At 49.3% G+C, this 19,301-nt stretch overlaps 9 protein-coding genes across 9 annotated transcripts in view; 4 read left to right on the top strand and 5 right to left on the bottom strand.

Annotated features, from left to right (window-relative positions):
* Positions 1-209: 209 nt before the first annotated feature.
* Pmar_PMAR003536 (hypothetical protein) lies at positions 210-540 on the bottom strand (the record flags this gene model as incomplete). Its single annotated transcript, XM_002784231.1, has 2 exons — positions 210-359; positions 409-540. The coding sequence occupies 2 exons, from the start codon at positions 538-540 to the stop codon at positions 210-212; spliced, it is 282 nt and encodes a 93-aa protein (XP_002784277.1).
* A 2,308-nt stretch (positions 541-2,848) lies between these two features.
* On the bottom strand, positions 2,849-3,538 carry Pmar_PMAR003535 (conserved hypothetical protein; the record flags this gene model as incomplete). The annotated part of the gene is made up of 3 exons (XM_002784230.1): positions 2,849-2,901; positions 2,937-3,120; positions 3,266-3,538. The coding sequence occupies 3 exons, from the start codon at positions 3,536-3,538 to the stop codon at positions 2,849-2,851; spliced, it is 510 nt and encodes a 169-aa protein (XP_002784276.1).
* A 607-nt stretch (positions 3,539-4,145) lies between these two features.
* On the bottom strand, positions 4,146-4,621 carry Pmar_PMAR003534 (hypothetical protein; the record flags this gene model as incomplete). Its single annotated transcript, XM_002784229.1, has 2 exons — positions 4,146-4,179; positions 4,203-4,621. 2 exons carry the CDS (start codon positions 4,619-4,621, stop codon positions 4,146-4,148), a joined length of 453 nt encoding a protein of 150 aa, XP_002784275.1.
* Positions 4,622-4,781: 160 nt separating this feature from the next.
* Positions 4,782-6,356, top strand: Pmar_PMAR003533 (serine/threonine protein phosphatase PfPP5, putative; the record flags this gene model as incomplete). Its single annotated transcript, XM_002784228.1, has 10 exons — positions 4,782-4,856; positions 4,901-5,037; positions 5,080-5,175; positions 5,219-5,330; positions 5,375-5,483; positions 5,528-5,628; positions 5,683-5,774; positions 5,826-5,889; positions 6,084-6,233; positions 6,285-6,356. The coding sequence occupies 10 exons, from the start codon at positions 4,782-4,784 to the stop codon at positions 6,354-6,356; spliced, it is 1,008 nt and encodes a 335-aa protein (XP_002784274.1).
* Positions 6,357-6,543: 187 nt separating this feature from the next.
* Pmar_PMAR003532 (hypothetical protein) lies at positions 6,544-7,406 on the top strand (the record flags this gene model as incomplete). Its single annotated transcript, XM_002784227.1, has 4 exons — positions 6,544-6,755; positions 6,810-6,921; positions 6,969-7,323; positions 7,381-7,406. 4 exons carry the CDS (start codon positions 6,544-6,546, stop codon positions 7,404-7,406), a joined length of 705 nt encoding a protein of 234 aa, XP_002784273.1.
* A 1,775-nt stretch (positions 7,407-9,181) lies between these two features.
* On the bottom strand, positions 9,182-10,542 carry Pmar_PMAR003531 (conserved hypothetical protein; the record flags this gene model as incomplete). Its single annotated transcript, XM_002784226.1, has 7 exons — positions 9,182-9,427; positions 9,479-9,592; positions 9,638-9,736; positions 9,780-9,851; positions 9,965-10,106; positions 10,152-10,255; positions 10,488-10,542. 7 exons carry the CDS (start codon positions 10,540-10,542, stop codon positions 9,231-9,233), a joined length of 783 nt encoding a protein of 260 aa, XP_002784272.1. The 3' UTR covers positions 9,182-9,230.
* Positions 10,543-11,703: 1,161 nt separating this feature from the next.
* Positions 11,704-13,306, top strand: Pmar_PMAR003530 (Histone acetyltransferase GCN5, putative; the record flags this gene model as incomplete). The annotated part of the gene is made up of 13 exons (XM_002784225.1): positions 11,704-11,747; positions 11,791-11,875; positions 11,923-11,963; positions 12,012-12,064; positions 12,118-12,184; positions 12,231-12,285; positions 12,364-12,428; positions 12,473-12,534; positions 12,585-12,662; positions 12,733-12,789; positions 12,839-12,942; positions 13,028-13,122; positions 13,168-13,306. The coding sequence occupies 13 exons, from the start codon at positions 11,704-11,706 to the stop codon at positions 13,304-13,306; spliced, it is 945 nt and encodes a 314-aa protein (XP_002784271.1).
* A 709-nt stretch (positions 13,307-14,015) lies between these two features.
* Pmar_PMAR003529 (hypothetical protein) lies at positions 14,016-15,744 on the bottom strand (the record flags this gene model as incomplete). The annotated part of the gene is made up of 10 exons (XM_002784224.1): positions 15,633-15,744; positions 15,493-15,586; positions 15,273-15,407; positions 15,108-15,218; positions 14,948-15,049; positions 14,712-14,900; positions 14,583-14,652; positions 14,446-14,534; positions 14,284-14,393; positions 14,016-14,229 (listed from the first exon to the last, which is right to left on the bottom strand). Exons 1-10 carry the CDS (start codon positions 15,722-15,724, stop codon positions 14,016-14,018), a joined length of 1,206 nt encoding a protein of 401 aa, XP_002784270.1. The 5' UTR covers positions 15,725-15,744.
* Positions 15,745-18,058: 2,314 nt separating this feature from the next.
* Positions 18,059-19,301, top strand: part of Pmar_PMAR003528 (hypothetical protein) — a gene marked incomplete at both ends in the record, with an annotated part of 3,184 nt that continues 1,941 nt past the window's right edge. The window contains 3 exons of the mRNA XM_002784223.1: positions 18,059-18,264; positions 18,316-18,540; positions 18,592-19,225. Coding sequence (XP_002784269.1) covers positions 18,059-18,264; positions 18,316-18,540; positions 18,592-19,225 — 1,065 coding nt within the window. The remainder of the gene's footprint in view (positions 18,265-18,315; positions 18,541-18,591; positions 19,226-19,301) is intronic.

The raw sequence follows: 19,301 nt of genomic DNA, 5'->3' as shown, positions 1-19,301 counted from the left end.
TTGCAGTAGCACCACCCTCTACGATACAGGGCGATCACTGGTTCAGCCGCATCCATTGACTCACTAGTGGACAGGGGTACAGCAAGGAGTTGTGGACTTCGCCCTGGTTCGTTGATGACATGAATGTCTACTTGAGCAGTGGCTCGCCGTAGCGCTTCTACTTCTACTCGATATCGGCTCACCTACACCATTCCAAGTGACATTTGCTATCAGACAGCGCCAACCTCCATGCGGAGAGCATCAATGTAGTCATCGTATTCACAGTCGTCATCAGGTCCAACTTTGATGTTCTTCGTCTCGGGCTTGCGTACTACTGGAAGAGCCGTAGCCTTGAGCATCCTCCCCTTCAACGCTGCTGCCTTCACAGGAGAGTAAGATTGCTGTTTTGCTCAGCGTTACTGTGATTACCATATTTTGTGCTCTATCTCGTTCAATGCGTAGCCTGTCCAATCGGACCTTCAGCGATGCTTGGGATGCGACTTGTCTCTCTATCTCTTCAGTGAGGGAGAGAACTCTAAAAGCAGCGTCTTCCCCATGCATCACAGAGTCCTCACTATTCACGAGACTGTGCGAATAGACCTGCCGTCTGAATGGTTCTTATACATTCGCAATTGCAACGGTGAGACTTCCTGGTCTTCTAAGGTGTTTCTTTTACTATTCCGCGATGCGAGATAAAACACAGTCATCGCATATCCAACAGAGCCGTTCCAGACTGGCATCAACTATGTTCCGGTCTCTCACTTCTTATCCACCTCCTGGTAGTTTCTTTTATATGATTGTTGTAGCTCGGTTTCTCTGGACAGCAACTTGATCTTGAAAGGATACCAACGATGTAGATGATCATGGTGTCAATAGTTCATTTACTTTCTCCTTTAGTTTAGATATGTGCAAATCCTTCTCAGCAATCACTTCAGTGAGCCGACTCACCGCAGTCTTCAATTCTCCCAGTAGTTGTTCTTCCCGCGCTCTGTGCACTTATCGTGTTCGTTGAGACTTCATAACAATTTGTTTACTTTCCGTCTTTGGCCTTGGCTTTCCCTCCAGCAATAGCCATTCCTTCTGAGGAGGCGCCATTCTTATTCAAGCAGTGGCCGCTGGGAGATCGATGTCGTGCGAATTGACTTCTCGCAGAGCGTGGGGATGACGCAGTGGCTGGCTGAGAAGGAATGAGACCTCAGCAGCAGGAACTACGACGCTTCAATGTCAAACGTAAGCTTATCAATGCATGTAAAAATATAATACTGATTCTCTAGAAATGATAATATACAGGTTGGTGTAATTTCGCGGCGAGTGACAATTGGTGAGCAAAGGATGTATCAATTGAAAGCCCTCATCGAGCTCTTTTTTGCGCCCTGTACGTCCTTCAACCTGTCTTATATTTATGGTATTATTAGTTTATATATAACATTATATTTGTACCTCTATATTATAATATTAATATTGATGATGATATATATTAACGGATGGTGGCTTTGCGGCATCCGGGCTGTATTGCAACCACACTTCGAGACTCACTCGTCGAGGTGATGCTGTTCGTGGTCGTTGGCGTAAGGCAATGACTAGTGGTCTACGTATAGGTGTGGGGCGCTGGGGAGGGTAGCGAGGGGTGTACCGGGGGTCTGTGCTTTCGAGACTCCATTTATAACTCGGATGAAAGACTCTGTAATTCACAATGGCCTGCGTTGATAAACGCATTCACATCATGGCTTTCAGAACAGGGAAACATAATCTGCTCATCGGAGCCATCAAAATCTCATCTACGACGACCCTCGGTTCGACAACAACCCTGCGATGACCGAGTCCACCGCAACGGTGATTCCCTCACTGTCATCGTCATTGCTATGAGGATAGCTCTCACTTGAAGGGTCTCCATCTACTACTACGCCTCTACTAAACTACTCCAGAGTTTATTCAAGATGACCCAAGACTATTTCTAACAATCGAATAAGCTACAGAATGGTTCCCGAATGATGCGGTGATGTTGGGGGACACGATGCGGATAATAATATCAGACTATACTCACCTTCGCAATACGTCACATAACTCAATGAACATTACTAATACAATCATAATACAGGTGCATCGGTACCTCTAACGTAAACAGAATATTCGTATAATGGAGCTACTGATCGTAGCTGCGCTTGAATACGAACCCTTCTGGTCTAAAAGGCCGTTGACCTCGAGCAAGGCTGGCCCTTCCGCTGCGAGGAGTTGTCGGCCGAGACCTCAGTGGACGTACCGATACTCAAGATACCCCACCTATAAAGCTCACACTACGAAAGGGAGCCAATATGGCTCATGTCGACCCTATGGCACCCAATCGATGCAATGGCCTGCTCACCAAGTTGATACCACTGGCAGTAGTCAATATGATGGCCATTGAAATGAACACGTCAAAACTCCTGCCTCTAGGAAAGGTATGGTAACCGATGATAGCTTAATGGCTGTGCAATTGAGCAGTGCACATCAATGCTAAATGCCTCTGAGAGCTCACCGTTCTCTGTGCCAACACGTTGATCTGTGTGTCTGACCTCATCGGCTGCCTGTTCGTACGCTGCGGCATCCATTAGATGCTCTCATACGTCCACTGAAAAAGGGCTGTAGAAACCATCTCGAATAGCCGCAGCAGATCGATGCGTGAGTTCTGAAAGTGATATGATTTTCCCAACTCTCGCTCACATCGGTCATCTTGTCACTGCAAACGAAACAGCTATTTAAATCAACATCAAGGATTGGCACAACAACAATCAAGCGGCCCTTGCATAGTCAAGAGGCACGTGAAGATCGACTCATCATCCGATGGCCCCTTACAGCGATCCTAGGGGTCAACGGGGCCCTCTGGAGCCTGCTAGGTGTCACCGGCCTGGGTCTGAGTCTTGGCGCTGCCGAATGGGGCCTGACCTTATGAGCAGTCAATTTCTTCATGCTTCTTTCACGACCAAGTCTTGCATCAGTGCGTGCCGCTAGCTTAGCACGATACTTATGGCACATCTTGTTGAGGTAGGGGTGGGTGACAGTGAAAGCCAGTTTGGTCATGGAGTCACCAGTGCTATCACTACCAAACATATCGATAGATATACGAGCTTCCCTAGCGTAAGCCTCGAGCATAGCCAACATCATCTGAAAAGACCAACAGGAATTATGTCATGCATATCTCAGCTGCTTTAAATCAATTCTCAATATGGATGACGAGTCGATAAAACGGGTGATATATTCCGTCTCACACGCTCACAAAAACGCTCATGCTTATCACTCAGTGATTTACCTGAAGCCTGCCTTTGTTTTCAGCCAGCATAAAGGGAGATACTCCTCCATTGGTCCTCTGCGTAATATGCCTCAAATTAACGCACCTTGCAGTACTACACAGCGTTTCAACAGCTGAGAAGTAGCCCTTCTCTACCGCTGCAAACAGAGCATTGCGACCAGAGCAAGTGCATGTATCGACCTTCGCTCCGCCTAGCAGTAGCACTTTTATGATACTATTAGAAGCCCCTGTCTCACAAGCCAAATACAGAGGGCTCTTGCCAGAAGGCAACATCACATTAGGATCACATACTTTCAACAGCAACGATATAATTCTCTCAGACCGCTCTGGTGGGCCTGGCGCCGTGACGGCCAGGAAAAGCGGGGATGGCGAGCCCTCTAGAAATGAAGCCCGCCGATTCTGTTGAGGACCATTACGATACCCATTGCTTGCGTTTAGGGTCTCGCTAGTGGTCCGGGAGTGTGCTTCTTTTACAGCTGCTTTCAACCACATTCTGGAAGCCTCATAAGCTACAAAACCTTCAATGAGGCATTTAATTATCAGTTCATCCTCCCAGTAGCACGCTGAGCTGAGAGCCTTGTGGACCACTTCGACGAGCTTGCGATGCTCAGCGCTAGGACCCTCGAAAGGGGATGTAGGAAGACGATAATCTACACCACACTGATTGGCGAGGTACCGTACTATAACTTTAGTGGTCGCTAAGTAACCATTGTCATGCTCGCCCTTCCTAGCGTCCTTGCTTCTGCGTACAAGCGAATGCAATGGGCACGCCTGCTCTAATGAGGGATCTCCTGCGACATTAGCCCGACACTCTAACAACAGCTTCGCCATTTCTCCTATATGTACATCATCTGGGTTGAGCACGGCTCTCATGGCGCATTCAGCCAGAGGTGGAGGGAGGGTCGAAGGCTTGACTGAGGGATTCACCAGTGAATACCCCTCGGAGGGGTTCACCGCATTCAGTACGAACTTGAGCGTATCATGATGGCCACCTCGCACTGCGAAGGTTAGCGCCCCAGCTGATAGAACCTCATAGGCCCACTTGCGATTACCAATAATTGTGCCAATGAATTTGGTGAGGCCATGTGATGCTGCGAGGTTGCAGGCATCCCGGGCTGCTCGTAGACTGTCAGTACTATGTCGAGCCAGGTTCACCAGCGTTAGTAGATCGCCCAAGCTATGGGGTACTACAGGGGAGTCCTTGGGAGGGTCGAAAAGTTCGATAAACTGCCTATAGGAACAGTTAGCAGTGATGGCCAGCATGCTCCTATTGCAGACCATAAGGCGAGCATGGTCTAAGGAGTCGCAGAACTCCAATATGGAGAAGTAGATGTCCTCTGGAACTTCTGATAGCATTGTGAAATTCACTGATATATTAACTGAGAAGCAGATTTGTGTGAATTTGGTAGCGCAACCCAAAGTGCGCTGATTATTTAGCGCACGCCATTCTAATCGATTACTCCTAAATTGACTCGTGCTGCACCACTGCATTGGATACACTGTTTTAACCTTTACAATGGGAGATTCACAAGCAGCCGATATCGAGAAAGCTAAGGGCAATGCCCTCTACAAACAGCGCAAATTTGATGACGTACTGATACCAACATCTTTCCTAATTCCAGTCAATTGTGGTAGGCCATAGAGTGCTATAACAAAGCCATCGAGCTGCAGCCAAACGACCTGACCTATTACAACAATAAGGCAGCAGTCTTGGTTGAACAGGAGAAGTACGAGGAGTGCATCAAGCTGCTACAGGACGTGCTAGCCAAGCGGTAAGCCGATCTCTTGGGTGTGTTCGGGTATCATAGTTATAGGTACGACATGAATGATGCGCTCAAGGACGGTGCTTCCTTCGAGAAGTGCGCCAAGGCTTACGTTAGAATGGCTACATGCTTCACGCGGATGAACAAGTAAGCGTAGTTCTAGACGGCGAAGGGGAACTAGTCGTAATAGGTTCGACGATGCTATTGAGATGTACCAGAAGGCCCTTACTGAGGACAACAATCGTCACACTCGTACGGCCCTTAGCGAGTGCAAGCATATGAAGGAGAAGTTCGAGAGAGAGGTAATCTTCTACAGTCGATTGCTCTGTGATGATATTCTACGTAGGCCTACATTAACCCCGAATTGGCTGATGAGCATCGTATGAAGGGAAACGAGTGCTTCAAGGCTGCTGACTACGCAGGTGCTAAGAAGGAATACGACGAGGCTATCAAACGTAAGAGTACAAGAGGCAGCTTCTCCCTCCATAGAGACTTCTAGGTAATCCGAGTGATGCCAAATTGTATTCCAACCGAGCCGCGGCCCTCACCAAGCTCATGGCCTATCCTGATGCCCTCCGAGATCTTGATGATTGCCTCAAGGTATGCAAGCCTCTGGGTGGATTGGGCCGCTGATTAAGTGGGTTGTCGACTTAGCTCGATCCCAAGTTCGTGAAGGCGTACAGTCGGAAGGGAACAGTGCACTTCATGATGAAGGATTATAAGAAGGCACTTGAAGATTACGAGAAGTAAAAGCAGCCCTGTTGGGGACGGGTTGAGGTATTATATACTTTCATCAGGGGCTTGGAGATCGATCCAACTCATAAGGAGCTCCTTGATGGCAAGGCGGCAGTTATTGCTAAGGTAGTAGTAGTAGTAGTAGTAGTAGTAGTACTAGTAGTACTAGTAGTACTAGTAGTACTAGTACTAGTACTAGTAGTAGTAGTAGTAGTAGTAGTAGTAGTAGTAGTAGTAGTAGTAGTAGTAGTAGTAGTAGTAGTAGTAGTAGTAGTAGTAGTGGTGATAGTAATAATATTGACTCAATGGCTACACTGTAGGTGAACGAGCAGGCGAGGTCAAAGGGGGCGCCTGATCCGGAGACGGTGAGGCATGCCATGCAGGATCCAGAGGTGCAGAGGATTCTGGCGGACCCTCAAATGAACATAGTACTCCAACAGATGCAGGAGAACCCACAGAAGGCCATGGAGGTAGTATATCCATCATTCTTCCGACAATATGTTATATTCGTTGCATTTTAGTACATGAAGGATCCCAAGATTGCTAACGCGTTAGAGAAGCTAATTGCGTCGGGTATTGTTCGTATGGGTTGAAGGTCTAGCCCTGAACAGAGATCTATAAACACCATTTAGACACTCTACTGTAGTAAGGGCATATCGAGCATATCATTCCTCAGAATACTATCGATTATTCCCTTCCTATTGTTTCTTTTAATGTGTTCTCCTACATCGTTGCGTTGATCAATCTGATAGTAGTACTGGTAGTGGGCAGTTTTTTGTGATGTTCGGGGGTGGCGGTGTCCCAGGCATGATGGGAACGGGCTTCCCGTACTCGGGGGGTATGTATCCTTCTTATGGAGGTGCCTATTCTGGAGGTCTTGGAATGCCGCAGCAGCTTGGAGCGGTTCCACAGCAGGAACAAGGAGGCAATGCTGTGGCGAAGGTCCCTCCGGAAGATTTGCATCCTCAGATTAACCTCACTACTATTATAAGGTGAGTGATCGCACTGGGGAGGATATTATAATCAACTGTCTCGTTCGGTCGTAGGTTCCTCACTGAGTCGGCAGCTGTGTTCGAAGGCTTGAGGATGGTGTTGCAAGTTATAAAAAGCTGGGGAAGCGAAGTGCTGGGTTTTGGCCAAACCGGGCCGCTCTCGGGAGTAATGATTGGTTCTACTTGTTGTTGGGTAGGAAAGTCCTGTTGAAGGTACGGGGTTCGATCTTCCGCTTTTTAAGACGCATTTTGGAGTGGTTCGTGCCACGGCTCAGAGTGGCTCGGGAGAGTCGGGAACTTGAACGTGCATGGGAGGGCAAATCGTCATCAGGGAGTAGCCAGAGCGGTACGTCGTGGCTAGCCTACCTCTTTGGGGGGTATGTCTTGTTCGCCCTCTATACGGAGTACAGACAATACCAGCAAATAAAAAGAATCATCAGGGAAGGGCGTAAGCCTAGGAGGCGGCGGAAAGAGGCTGGTGGAGAGTCCGACGTTGAGGGGCTACTAGAGTTGTACAAACGGAAACAACGGGAGATGTACAAGATCAAGCACGGCCATCGCGAGGAAGGTAGTAGGGACAGATAGTTTGCCTCGCTATGGTTGTTTTGCTCTGGGCTCTCTTCAGGGTATGGGCTCGAGAGAACTCGTTGATGCGTATCATGTTAGGCTCTTCGAGCAGCGAGTCTCAGAGCAGTTGTGGAGGATCGGTGGTGATAGGGAGTTCCTGACACGCCTCGCTTTCCAGCCCTGTAGATTACCATTGTTGTCCTATTGTTGGTATCAAGCATCATTCACCTCGCATAGATCGTCTCTGGTAGCAGCTCTCTTGAGTTGTTCATATATAGGGAGGGATGAAGGCAGTATCATGACCGATCTCTGATGAGGCCATTGTGGTTGAAGATGGGCAGCTGGAAAAGCTCGGGATACCGCTCGGTCCTGTATATGCGCGTGCTTGGCAAGTAACGGACTTCTCCAGTTGTATCGAATCTACATGAGTGCCAACTTGAACATCAACAATCGGCTCACTCAGTGGGTGCTGTGAGGCGCGGATCGTGTCCAGTAGATTTCAAGTCCACCTCCTTAACCACTCAGACAAACACTCGGTAGTATCATTGTGTGTTCTGCCTGCTTGGACTTCGGAGGATCGACGAATTCGATTGCACTGGCCTATCCTCCGATTGGTATCGATCAATGTAGATGTTAGAGTCACAATGGAGGCATTTATAAGTAATCGGCTCATTCAGTGAGTGCCGTGGGGTTCGTACCCACTTGAACCGTATTCAGTGGATCTCCAGTTTACCCCCCTAACCACTCGATAGCACAACCATGTTCTGCCTGCGTCGAACAACTTCAATTCAGCAACCTGCTGATCCAAAAGCCACCTCGTAGCCATATGCACAAGACGTATCGAGTTCGTAGTAGCGTTCGGGTCTTCGATAACATGTCCATATTGAGTCTGGTCACTGTCAACTCAAACTCAATCGCCTCAGTCGGGACCTTGAAGTTGTACAGTGCGACGGTATAGTCTCCGTGCGAGTTAAATGTGCGCCTGCAGCAGAACCGCTAGCTCCTCGCATGTACCTTCAGAGAGGTACCTCTTTCTGTTTTCCGGCAACATCATGAACCATGGGTGGGTGAGGGATGCGACAAGCAGTTCTCATCCTCGAAGCCCTGCTAATCGAGTCATATGCGACGATACTCTCCCTGCTTAGGATGTCCTGCGATAATCCAAATATTTCAATCAGTGCTGCCGTGATTGGAACGGATATTCAACGGTTTGAAGTGGTGTCAACTGCTACAAGATATCGTCAGATAACGACAGCTGATACGACCGCCCTACACACCTAAGACCTCTTTTGGTGTTTGTCTTGCCACTCCCGAGATCATGAACTCTTCAGCAGCTGGGAACCCAACGCCCATATAACGAGCTCTCCGCCACAACATACATATCCCCGTCGGAATATGCTCCCACTGAACCTTCAATGACGGGTTCTATCAGGATTGGTTAGAAAGATGGTATAACCCATCTGAGGCCTACGTTGAATCCATAGTCGGCCTTGGCTGGAGAAGTGAAGGTAAACAAAGAAACTTTATTATAAAAATGATGGCTTTGAGTATAGTGCAGAGTTCGAGTATCGATCCCCCATTGCTCTCCCTATACGTTGATATCCAGCTGATCCAGAAACCTAGTCCAAGACCCGTACCGCGTGTGAAATACAATGCCTGGTACTTCTCTTAACCGAAACTGCGCTCCTTAACGGCGATGGCAACGGGCAGCTGTCCTCCAGGCTGTCACAAAGCTCGGATGCTCCAATGGAGATCGATTCAGTCCGACAACCCACGATGCTGGGCTCAAGCTTCACGTTAATCAAACGACAGACCTATCGCGTGTCTCCCTCCTCAAACCACAAATACATGAGTACATTAGAGACTATCGTAAGGCTGGTAAGTCAGCAGTGGGGTAAATGACTGAGTTCAATCATCCAACAGAGACTTCTTGGTGACAGTGATTCCCTCAACCTCGGGCCTGGCTGCTTTCTTGCTTTTCTTAGCCTTCTTCTTTGGGGCCTTCTCGACGGCCTCCTCCTCCTCAACAGCGTATTGGCGCTTCACCTTCCTCCCATGACCCGTCTCATACGCCTCGGCACGGTAATGGAATCCAGACCGTAAACCTGCCCGAAGTGACTGAACTAATATACCCCGACTGAGTCTGACTATACTACCGCTGCCATCATCCACGTCAAGCTGCAGCACCCTTCCCTTCAGCTTCCAAGGCTCCTTCCGCGCGCATATCCGTCGTACCACACCAGCAGCTTCGAACGTGACGTAGCAGAAACCTAACGAAGGCTGTACGCTTCATAAGGCAGGCGTCTGGCGATCACCCTTATTCCGACGATCCGGTCCAGCAGTGACCACACGGACATTCTCGACGTCCCCCATAGTGCTGAAGAGCTTAGAAATCTCTACCTCCGAAATGTCATCTGTGGCAAAGATGATGAGAATGTAAGGATAGATGAAGTTTACATGGAATGTTCTTCACGAAGAGGATCTTGGCTTTCTCATCGACTTGTTTCGGTGACCAGCTGGTAGATGCACCTGTACAGGACTCTCCACTGGCATTCAATACTGGCAGCAAAGGAACACAGAAAAATCGAAATAACAGCTTTATTTCCTCCTACCCCCGTCTTCTCTCGAGCACCCCACAGTACCAGAGTTGCTGCCAGACATTGCCGCAGTGACCTTAAGCCAGCGTTGTCGTGCACTGCCTCCTGCCCAAGCCTTAGATCCATCCAGTTTAAGGGCCTCGGCGAAAGCACTTTCGTCAGCCAAAGTGACATGGGCGTATCCCCTCTAAAGGATGGGAACTAGGCTCTCTGCAAAACATCCATTTCTCACCAGCCGTCCACTATCTTCCCATTTCGGTGCACGGACACTAAGGATCTGACCGCACTCTTTGAAGTGATTATATATATCCTCCTCTGTCCAGCTGAATGGCAGTCCTGAACGATGTGGAGTTTACGAGGAATGAACAAAAATATATCATTTCACAGATGCTTATAGCTCCGCCGGATCGCATGAAGCGGACACATCTCGTAAATTGAGAGGAAAGGCGTATTGGAGGCATTGGAACACGCCTGGAACCTCCGTATTCAGCCATAGCACCCGAGAGAAGTGGATATGCATGATGTGATAATAGTGTGGTACTGTACTATCGCCGCCACCCTGTAATACCTTCTACATACACTGTGTTCTCCGAGACGTTCTTGTACCGTTGATCTGAAGACATTATGGGGGAACAGCAGCTGATAGAGAGAATGAGCCCTTGTCAGCCACTTGAAGATGAGAATGCTCGGAAAAAATGGTGACGCTGGGAATCGAACCTCCGCTATCTCTTTATCATGCTTATGCTGTGAGAATTGGATCAAGCATTCTTCCTGAGTGTTCCACGATGAGGGAGAATAGCCGTGTTTTTTATTCCATGCTCGGAAGGATGATACGTTAGAGGCGGGATGGACTTGTGCGATTCCGCGTCGTATTCGGTTTCGAAGGACCAATTGAGTGCAGTGCAAGCCAGAATCAATTGACAGGGGTGGCTATACAGAGCATTGCCAACTCAGCTGAATGATCGGCATGGCAATCTATGCAGAATACGAGAAATAATCGAGGCAGCATCGTTGACATTCGGAATATCATATTATATGCGATTATTGCTACCCTTCGTCTCGCAACTACACGGAATTCATCTGAGGAGAAGTTTTCTGGAAGAACGATTCTGGAGAAATAAGGGAGTATCTCACGCCGTGGCTGACTATATGAGGATAACAAAGAGGTAGCTAAAATTAGGTAGAGCCTTGAATGGAGAATTCTCCACCGTGTTGCTCAGATAAAGGCTTCCCACACTCTATGACGCGGCATGAATTTCGTCCATGGCCATTTGTCGTGTTTTCAACGTATACAGGATGCGTCGAGTTTCATAGTACAGCGGAATAGTGGGGTCACCCTGCTGGAATGGTCAATGGCCATATGATGGTCCGGACTGCGGCTGGGGTGAAACGGGAAAGTGGTCTCGCATGGAAGATGCATATCGATCATCATCATCTCGTGTAGCAGTTGAGTTGTATGAACACCACTCCTGTAGAGGGCACCGGTACTGGGGAGGCAGCAAGTGAGGCGTCAAGTCGTGGTAGGTCAACCACGACGTTGTCGTATGTACACGAATGACTTAGATGCGTACGAGACACCGCTGTCGAGCACCCCTGCGGACTTGGGCATCACTTTCGAGCTCGTGTCACATGCCAATGCAACTGCGGAGAAAATGCTCAAACTATTGGTGGTGAAAAACATTTTCTCGAGGCAGCTTCCGCGTGTACGATAGGCGATGTCGCAATCAGCGTAGTCGCACTACTGTCGTTGACTACAGATGCCGAAGGCCTACCTATCAAGACTAATGTTCGACAGCAAACACGAGACGATGATCATGATCCGCGGGGAGTAGATATTCCCGATCGCTCCGCCCCTCGCATCCCCTTGTTAGTTCTATCCTGGGAGGTTGTTGTTTCCGTCAATTCCAGACGCACTTCATCGAGATAGCTTTCTTAGCTGTGCGGTCAGTACACCAGGTAAGGCCTCCACTGCCAATGAAACCGGTTTATTGCTCCCTGTTCAGATACAAGGCAATGGGACGAGGTTGATGAACCACATGAAAGAGTACACGACTATTGCCCTCTCGCGAAACTGCTACTATGCATCTGCCAGGTACGCAAAGTCGATCGGTGTGCACTACTTCCTCACGTATGCTGATAATCATGGTGCCGTACTTGAGTGCTCATATCATCATTAGCATTGCATCGTTACCTCTCAGCTATTGGGTATTTCAAACGCCAGGGCTTCACGAAGCACCTTTCCTTCCCGAAAGCTCAGTGGAATGGGTACGACTTCCGCTAGAGGTTGAATCACTGATTCACTCTGATACAGGTTCATCAAAGATTACGATGGTGGGAGCCTCATGGGATGCAGACTTTTCGAAAATGTGAGCAGCACACATTGTGTTACTAAGAAGTCTGGGGTCTACGCGGGGTTGTACTGCCGATACTTTCCGGTTCGTCAGGTCAACTACTTAGAACTCGGCACTTGCCTTGAAGAACTTGCTCAGAAGGTCTGGGATGACTTGATGTTGGGCTTCACTCGAAGTACCAGTTCGTGAGCTCACCGTTTAGGTATTGCAGGCCACCGGAAGAGGCATTTGACGGTTTGGACTTCAGCGACGGGGTCGCGAAAAGTGACGTCAAGTTACTCTCTCTTGTTTAGATGTGGACACCTGTTTGTTAGATCCCATGTCGATTCCAGGCGTCATGGAGTGTGGGTGGATACCCGAACTCGATGAAGTGCACCAGAGCAACCGGCAAAGTAGTAAGCCCCACTGCTCCCTATGAGCTCGACCTCGGGCTCATAAAATCACATGTCTGTGAATGAATAGGTACGTTACAAGGACAGATGTCTGCCATTATCACCTCTGTGTCGAAGAAACCATTCGGTGAGGATCAGGACAGGGCGAACCGCTGGAATGCCATTCTCGTGATCAGCTTGGCCCTTCCGGGAACCCGTTAGTCTCAGAGAAGCACCGAATTACTATGAGATCATCACGAAGCCGATGGATCTTCAAACGATGAAGAATAAGTGTGACAGTGTAAGTTTTCGAGGAGGTCTTCATATGTGGAATAACAGAAAGCACGTTGTTGTCGAGACGGTTCGAGGCTCCTGGTTTTACTCAGGGTCAGTACCAAACCCGTGAGCAGTTTATTGCGGACGTTGACCTCATGCGGGATAACTGCATTACATTTAACGGCAGAAACAGCGAATACACAGAGTGAATGATACGCTGCTGATGTCGCTCACGAGTGTTTCCTGTCAGGCGGGCGAATGAAGTTCACGAGTATGTTGTATCACGGGCGAAGAAACTTGCTTGTTACATCAGCGAGGCATCTGTGCGAAGTGCTCACACATCTCGAGCGACCACTCCGGAAAGTGCAGAAAAAGACACTATCACGTAAATTGATTTATGAGTTCGAGACCTTGCGTTGAAGTTACCGAACTTATTCTGCCACGCGACCATTAGGCTCAGGACTATCCCGTTGACGAGAATTCGCGCACGAACTCAATGAGTCAACTGTTTTCTCATTTTCCAATAAAGGGAAAGTATTTGTGATCTCATCACGCACTATCATAACTAGGCCGTTGAATAAGACAGATTATGATGGCTTGTTGTTCGGCCTGACTATATGTATCGTGGTATGTGATGAAGTGCTTTCCCGAAAACTATCCTTTCAAGTTATCGATCGTGTAAGTGCATCATAATGTACTCATACTAGCCTCGGTTGGGCCTATTTTGGACGTACACTTAAGTTTTCTGGTCATTTTCTCTTCATGTTTTTCCATCCAACTGTCATCTTTATATTGTTGGTGTCGATAAGCAACTTGTTTCATCACTTTTTTATATCAGCATCGATTGGTGATAGACTGGCTGTTGATTACTATCGAGTTCTCGGCAGCGACGGAAGCGTGAGCACTGCAGATACCAAACACTCGTCCAAAAAGCTTACTAGGAAATACCTCAATCTCTCGCTTCACGCAGCTTACGAAGTGCTCAAGAATGAGCACCTTGTAGGGTGAGACCGCACTGGTTATAGACGAAACTCTATTGTACATATTCTCGGAGTGCACTGGGCGAAATAACGCAAGGAGCTCATCGTTGAGAGAAAATTACGTTGACTCATCCCCGATCATATCCTTCACAATACACCGAACCAAATTCGCACAACTGTATAGTTTCGGACTCCCACGGAGATCACCGAAGCCAGCAGGTCTCAATATTTGGTACAAGGCTAGGCTCAGTCGCCGCATATTGGGCAAGTCGAACTTCACTGACTCGTTCTGAATCCGCTTGAGAGCAAGTCGGATGCCCGCGAGGATGACCCTACAGAAGGGAAAAATTTCGCGTGTTGGACAGATGCGGATCAACAAGACTCACCCCATCTCGTTCGAGTCGCTCTCGTCCCCTCCAAAGACGAACGCAGCACTTTGCAGTAGCCTTTGGATGTACTCCTCGTGAGCCTTCTCTCCCATGAGGAAGTCATAGGCCTGAGTACCCATCAGAACACATAGGTGAAGCTCAGTAGCTCAGAATGCCTACCCGATCAGCTTCCTCATAAAGGGTCAGCTCAGCGGCCTGTCGTGCATCTAGTGAGCGTAGAGCGTCGACATCCTCTTCTGGCAGCGAGGCTGAGCAGCGATCACAAAATGCATGGTAGAGTCCAAAGAAAGCCGCACCCTCTTCTGAAGATTCCTTGCTCATTGTTGCCACCGCGCTGGAACTACTCGGACTCGAGTCTATAGGCAACTGACAACACCAATGACAAGAAAAGACCTACATGGAGTGAATCAGTGGCCTCAGCTTACGGCTTGCGAACCGGCCTCGGGCATGTAGATTTCTGACTCTGGTAGCATTCGAGTGATGGTAGCTCGGTAGATATCCCCCGGTTTAAAGCTGCCATGTGTACGTCTAGAATGCCTGGTGGGATGCTCAGCAGGAAGGTGATGGCCGCCGGATGGGCTCGACCATGAATGACCAGGACTTCGACTACGTACCTAGCGTTGAAATATTCGCTCCTCAGATCCGACATGGAAGGTCTCACCCTTGGAGATGTATTGCGACGAGCAAGAGGGGTCATGCCGCGTGAGGAACTCCGACTCCTGCTCCTCACACGCGGCCCTGCAGGGGAGCCCTCCAACTTCACCTACAGCATCGATACTTGTCCAGATAACTAGGCGGACCCTGAGGAGTATTGAGCTCACTTTCGAGGCAGCCATCTCGAGCACACGTTGCATCCCGGAGGGCATCGCCTGCCGATCCTTGTGGGCCTTCACTCCGTGCTCAACTTCCCATCCAACAGCTTCCATATACTCCTGACCAGCACAGTGAATAGGTCGACACACTGCTCATCAAGACCAGCAACATACCTTCTCGTGCTCTGGCCTAGGTTTGTTCCACAGTCTTACCGACTCGAACTTGGAGTAACCGTCGTCATAAGGCAGTAGTGAGGAAGCTGCAAAGCTCTGCGTTTCTACTTTTTCGTTCAGCGTAAAGAACATGACCTGATTTCCACAGCTACGTCGCAACAACATGATCGTTTGGAAAGAGCGGGAGTTTATTCGATTCGAGGATGGGCCCAATGCTGACCTCCCAATGATGAGCATGTCTAGAGTTCTCCCGTACAAGGACGACAGGCCTCGCTGGGTAGGCTTCCAACACCTTCCCGTCATCTTCGACGACACTAGAGAAGCACATCACCATAGAGAGCTGGCTTCAATGGTTCTTACTCTGGTCGGTCTTTGCAGTAGGCTATCTCCCCGGCTTTGAATGGATAATTAGAAAAATCAGCATGATGCTGCCGGCTGGTCCGCGTTGACATGTTAACCAATGGTATGGGCTAATAGGCCGCCTCGATGGACTCCCATGGTCATAGCTCGTACATGTCACCATGTACGACGCCGAACCCTCCCAGCCTACTAAGGAACACAACGACTTCATAGATATAGAAATATCAGACATCCATCTCGTGACCGAGCCCGATGCTCATACATGAATTCAAACAGATGTGACAATCGAGGAGCAAAGCATACTCCTTCAAACCTCACACGTGGGTCAGCGACGGGCAGGCAGTCAGGCTTGTCTCCACGAGCTGGACAGCACACTCTGCTCAGGGACATAACGTAGTGACCTGAATAAACACGACCAATGGCACAAGGCCGTCAAGGAGGCAGGACACACATGGTTTGGGGGAGTAGACGTATCGACCGATACAATGCTTAGCACAGAAGAGGACCTCTCCAGCGGGCCCGAGCTTACACACGATCTTGCTGGGTGTCTGATATGGGATTTATTCGGACGTAGGATGACAGAGAGGCGCTCACGCAATAGGGAGAGCCCACGGTTGGTTTAGGGACGTGAGAAAAGTGCTGCTGCTGCTGCATGTCACCATCGGAATGCTCTTTAGGTAAATGATGGAGATCAACAGACGGCAGATGGGGAATCACTGAGAGCTACTAGTGAGCCCCACATCGGCCTCAGGACACAGCCCATCCTGACCAGGTTTAGGTATGAGGTTAGCCATGCTGAACATCGCCTCCATTGTTACAACTGTCTTTTTATAGTACTAGACAAATCAGAGGAGCCACTTGTTGAGGTTGATAACGCAATCTTGAACAACTCAGAGGAGTGCTACTATCGTCACACATGCTGATGCTCTCAATGCCCATAACTTTACAGCACAGTAGAGGCACACCTGTAATGCGATGTTCATACCGTAATCGCAACCCCGATTGATTTGTTATTCACACTAAGGTCGGCTGAGTCCGTCATACTCCCAAGTTGAGTAATGCCATCGAGACGATGAGGAAAATCATTCAACCGCAGTTATACTATATCTTCCAACGTCAAGGAGGAGGACACTATGGGTTTGCGAGATCATCCGGTATCAAATTCGACAGTGAGACCAAGTGTAAGCGCTTGATAACATTGTCGAAGGCACTGTGAGGGTGGTGTAGACTACCGCTGATGTGCTTTGAGAAGCACACGGTCATGTTGCGAGGGCGAGCAGCCAATTGTTACTATTCACAATAGAGAAGAGTCATGGGTGTATTCAACATGCCTGAGGGAGATCAGGAGCGGACGTTGCCTTCCAACGGTCTAATGGTGGTAGTGGTGCATTTCATCCGAGCAAGACTGACGATCCTCCGGACTCATTCACCGCTCTAATGTCCACACCCTCGATCAGGTCAAGTCGATCTCAAGTCAGGGTAACGGAAGCTCAACGCCAACTTGTGGTATGCGTGTCGTGAGGAGGTCGTGCTCCATACTTGCATGAATTTTGCAAGAACAAAAGTCGCTTCGCTCCGCTAAGATTTCATCCACAGGTGGTCTGAATGTCTGAAGCGACTCCCTTGCTGGGAATGGCCGCAAGGGGAGCGTCCAAGAACCCTGAGGAGTCCTCCTATGCTGCCAAACCTGAGGTGCACATTGGCGAGCTATTGCCTTCCATCACTGCTACTACTACCACCAGAGGGAGGCAACATCCATCAGACCATGGCCCCTCGTGATTTGAGTTATGAGTAACGATCTTGGCACGAGGTACTTGGCGGGCATCACCGAACCAGTTAACGTTGGGGATCCTCCTGGTGTGGCAGCCGGCTAAGGGTATACCATGTTATCCAAGAGAAGGCGCATCACCCATCATTCGAAAACCATCTTTCTTATTGACCGCAGGGTCCTCTTAAAGTGGCCCTCGCCGTGTGAGAGAGTAGGACCTAGGCGCTGGCATGAATGTAGGCTATCTGTGAATACTGCTGCATGGGAGTAGAGAAGCCGGGAGGACTCTGGCCTGCATGATGATGATAGTCGAGGAGACGACGAAGGTGATTATAGGCATCCTCAAGGAGTACGAGGATCGACTGACAAGTGCTGTACTGACAGACGCTGATGGTAGTATGTGAAACTTATTACTATTCAGCTCGTCCAGATCCAGACTTGCTGGGGATGCCCGGAGGTCCAGTGAGCGACGTGGGGCTGGTGGTGGCCGACCTAGTCGATGATGTCGATACCATTCTTCGATACGATGAATATGATAGAGTCTTCATGTGCAACATGAGGCGAGATTTGCTCTTATAATTCGTCTTCTCATAGTCTTTTCTGACCCCGCTTCGAGTTGGTCCCAGTGCGATGTACTCCCAATTCCCTCAGTTTTGCGATGAATGACGGCAATATCTCAACTAGCGAAGACGTCGATGATCTCACGTCAAGGGTGGACAGCAAACGACCTGGAGGCATCAGCCGTCGCCCTATGAGCCCTATAGAGAGGTTGGACTACTGTGAGGCTGCGTTGACCAGTACTGATAAGGGGAGGTTTATGGAAGCTGTTAAAGGGAAAGCTGTGGGGAAAATATGGAAGATTGTGTACGAAATCGCATGGCTTCGCTCCGCCGATTCGGCAGGCTTGCTCGACAGGTACGACCAGCTTTCGGATACCATGAACGCCCTGAGGGCCTTGGACCGAGAAAATGGCAAAATGTATGCTGAATTGCAGGAGCAGTTGAGGCTCCAGGCCGAGACTGTACGTATGTATTTCATGGACTTGAGACGCCGTATAGTGGAGGCTCGAGGCGATGACGAGGCAGAAGCCCTTCGACTCTTGGATGGTCGACTTGAGGTTGTCTTTGGTGACCTCGATAGGTCAGGCGTCAGGCTTTCACCCTATGCAGGGGGTGACTAGTTTTTTGGCAGGTACGTTGGTACTTTCGTTGAGCCTAGTCACCTGAACCTCGCCAGTGAACATTATGAACGCTGTCTACTCCTCCTTGGCCCTCACGAGTCACCAGCAGTCTGTCTTCTCTCGATCACAGCCGGCCTGCAGCGTCGGAGGCTTTCTAAGATCTGCTATGACCTACTCCGACACAATCCACAGCGTGATGGACCTGACCATCTCATATCGAAAATGACGACCACCATGAGGCATCTGGCAGAGGTTCCTGAGCCCGCTCGCCCATTCGCGAAGTCAATCTTGACCGAGTGCATCTCGAGTCTGCGTCGAGAGCCCCTCAACGTTGAGCCGCTGAAACTAGCCGGTTTGGTAATGGTGGATGAGCCCGCGCGGGCGTCTCCGGGGACTTGGCACTGGTTGGTGTTGTTGATCGCGGCATTCACATTGTCGGTTACGGAGGAGGAACGTGGGCGGGTGAAGTCGCTGATCTTGTCAATAGGAGAAGCATTGGCGCTGGAGCCTGCTATAGAGGCTAGTCGTCTCTCGAACTCCGCCCTATGGTGCTCTCTACTGCTCTGTCTCCAATTCATGGGCTCACATTGGCATGGTGACGCGGACGTCGATGGGATCGTGAAGGCTCACTGTGCTGAATACGCGGTCAGTGCGGCAGAGGAGCCTGGGCCTCGGCTGTGGAGACTGATATTTTCTGCAAGAGCATGCAGCCTGCTAAGCT

Source organism: Perkinsus marinus, assembly GCF_000006405.1.
Source record: "Perkinsus marinus ATCC 50983 genomic scaffold scf_1104296935302, whole genome shotgun sequence".
In the NCBI taxonomy this organism is placed as follows: domain Eukaryota; phylum Perkinsozoa; order Perkinsida; family Perkinsidae; genus Perkinsus; species Perkinsus marinus.
This window is presented reverse-complemented; position numbering and strand designations above follow the sequence as displayed.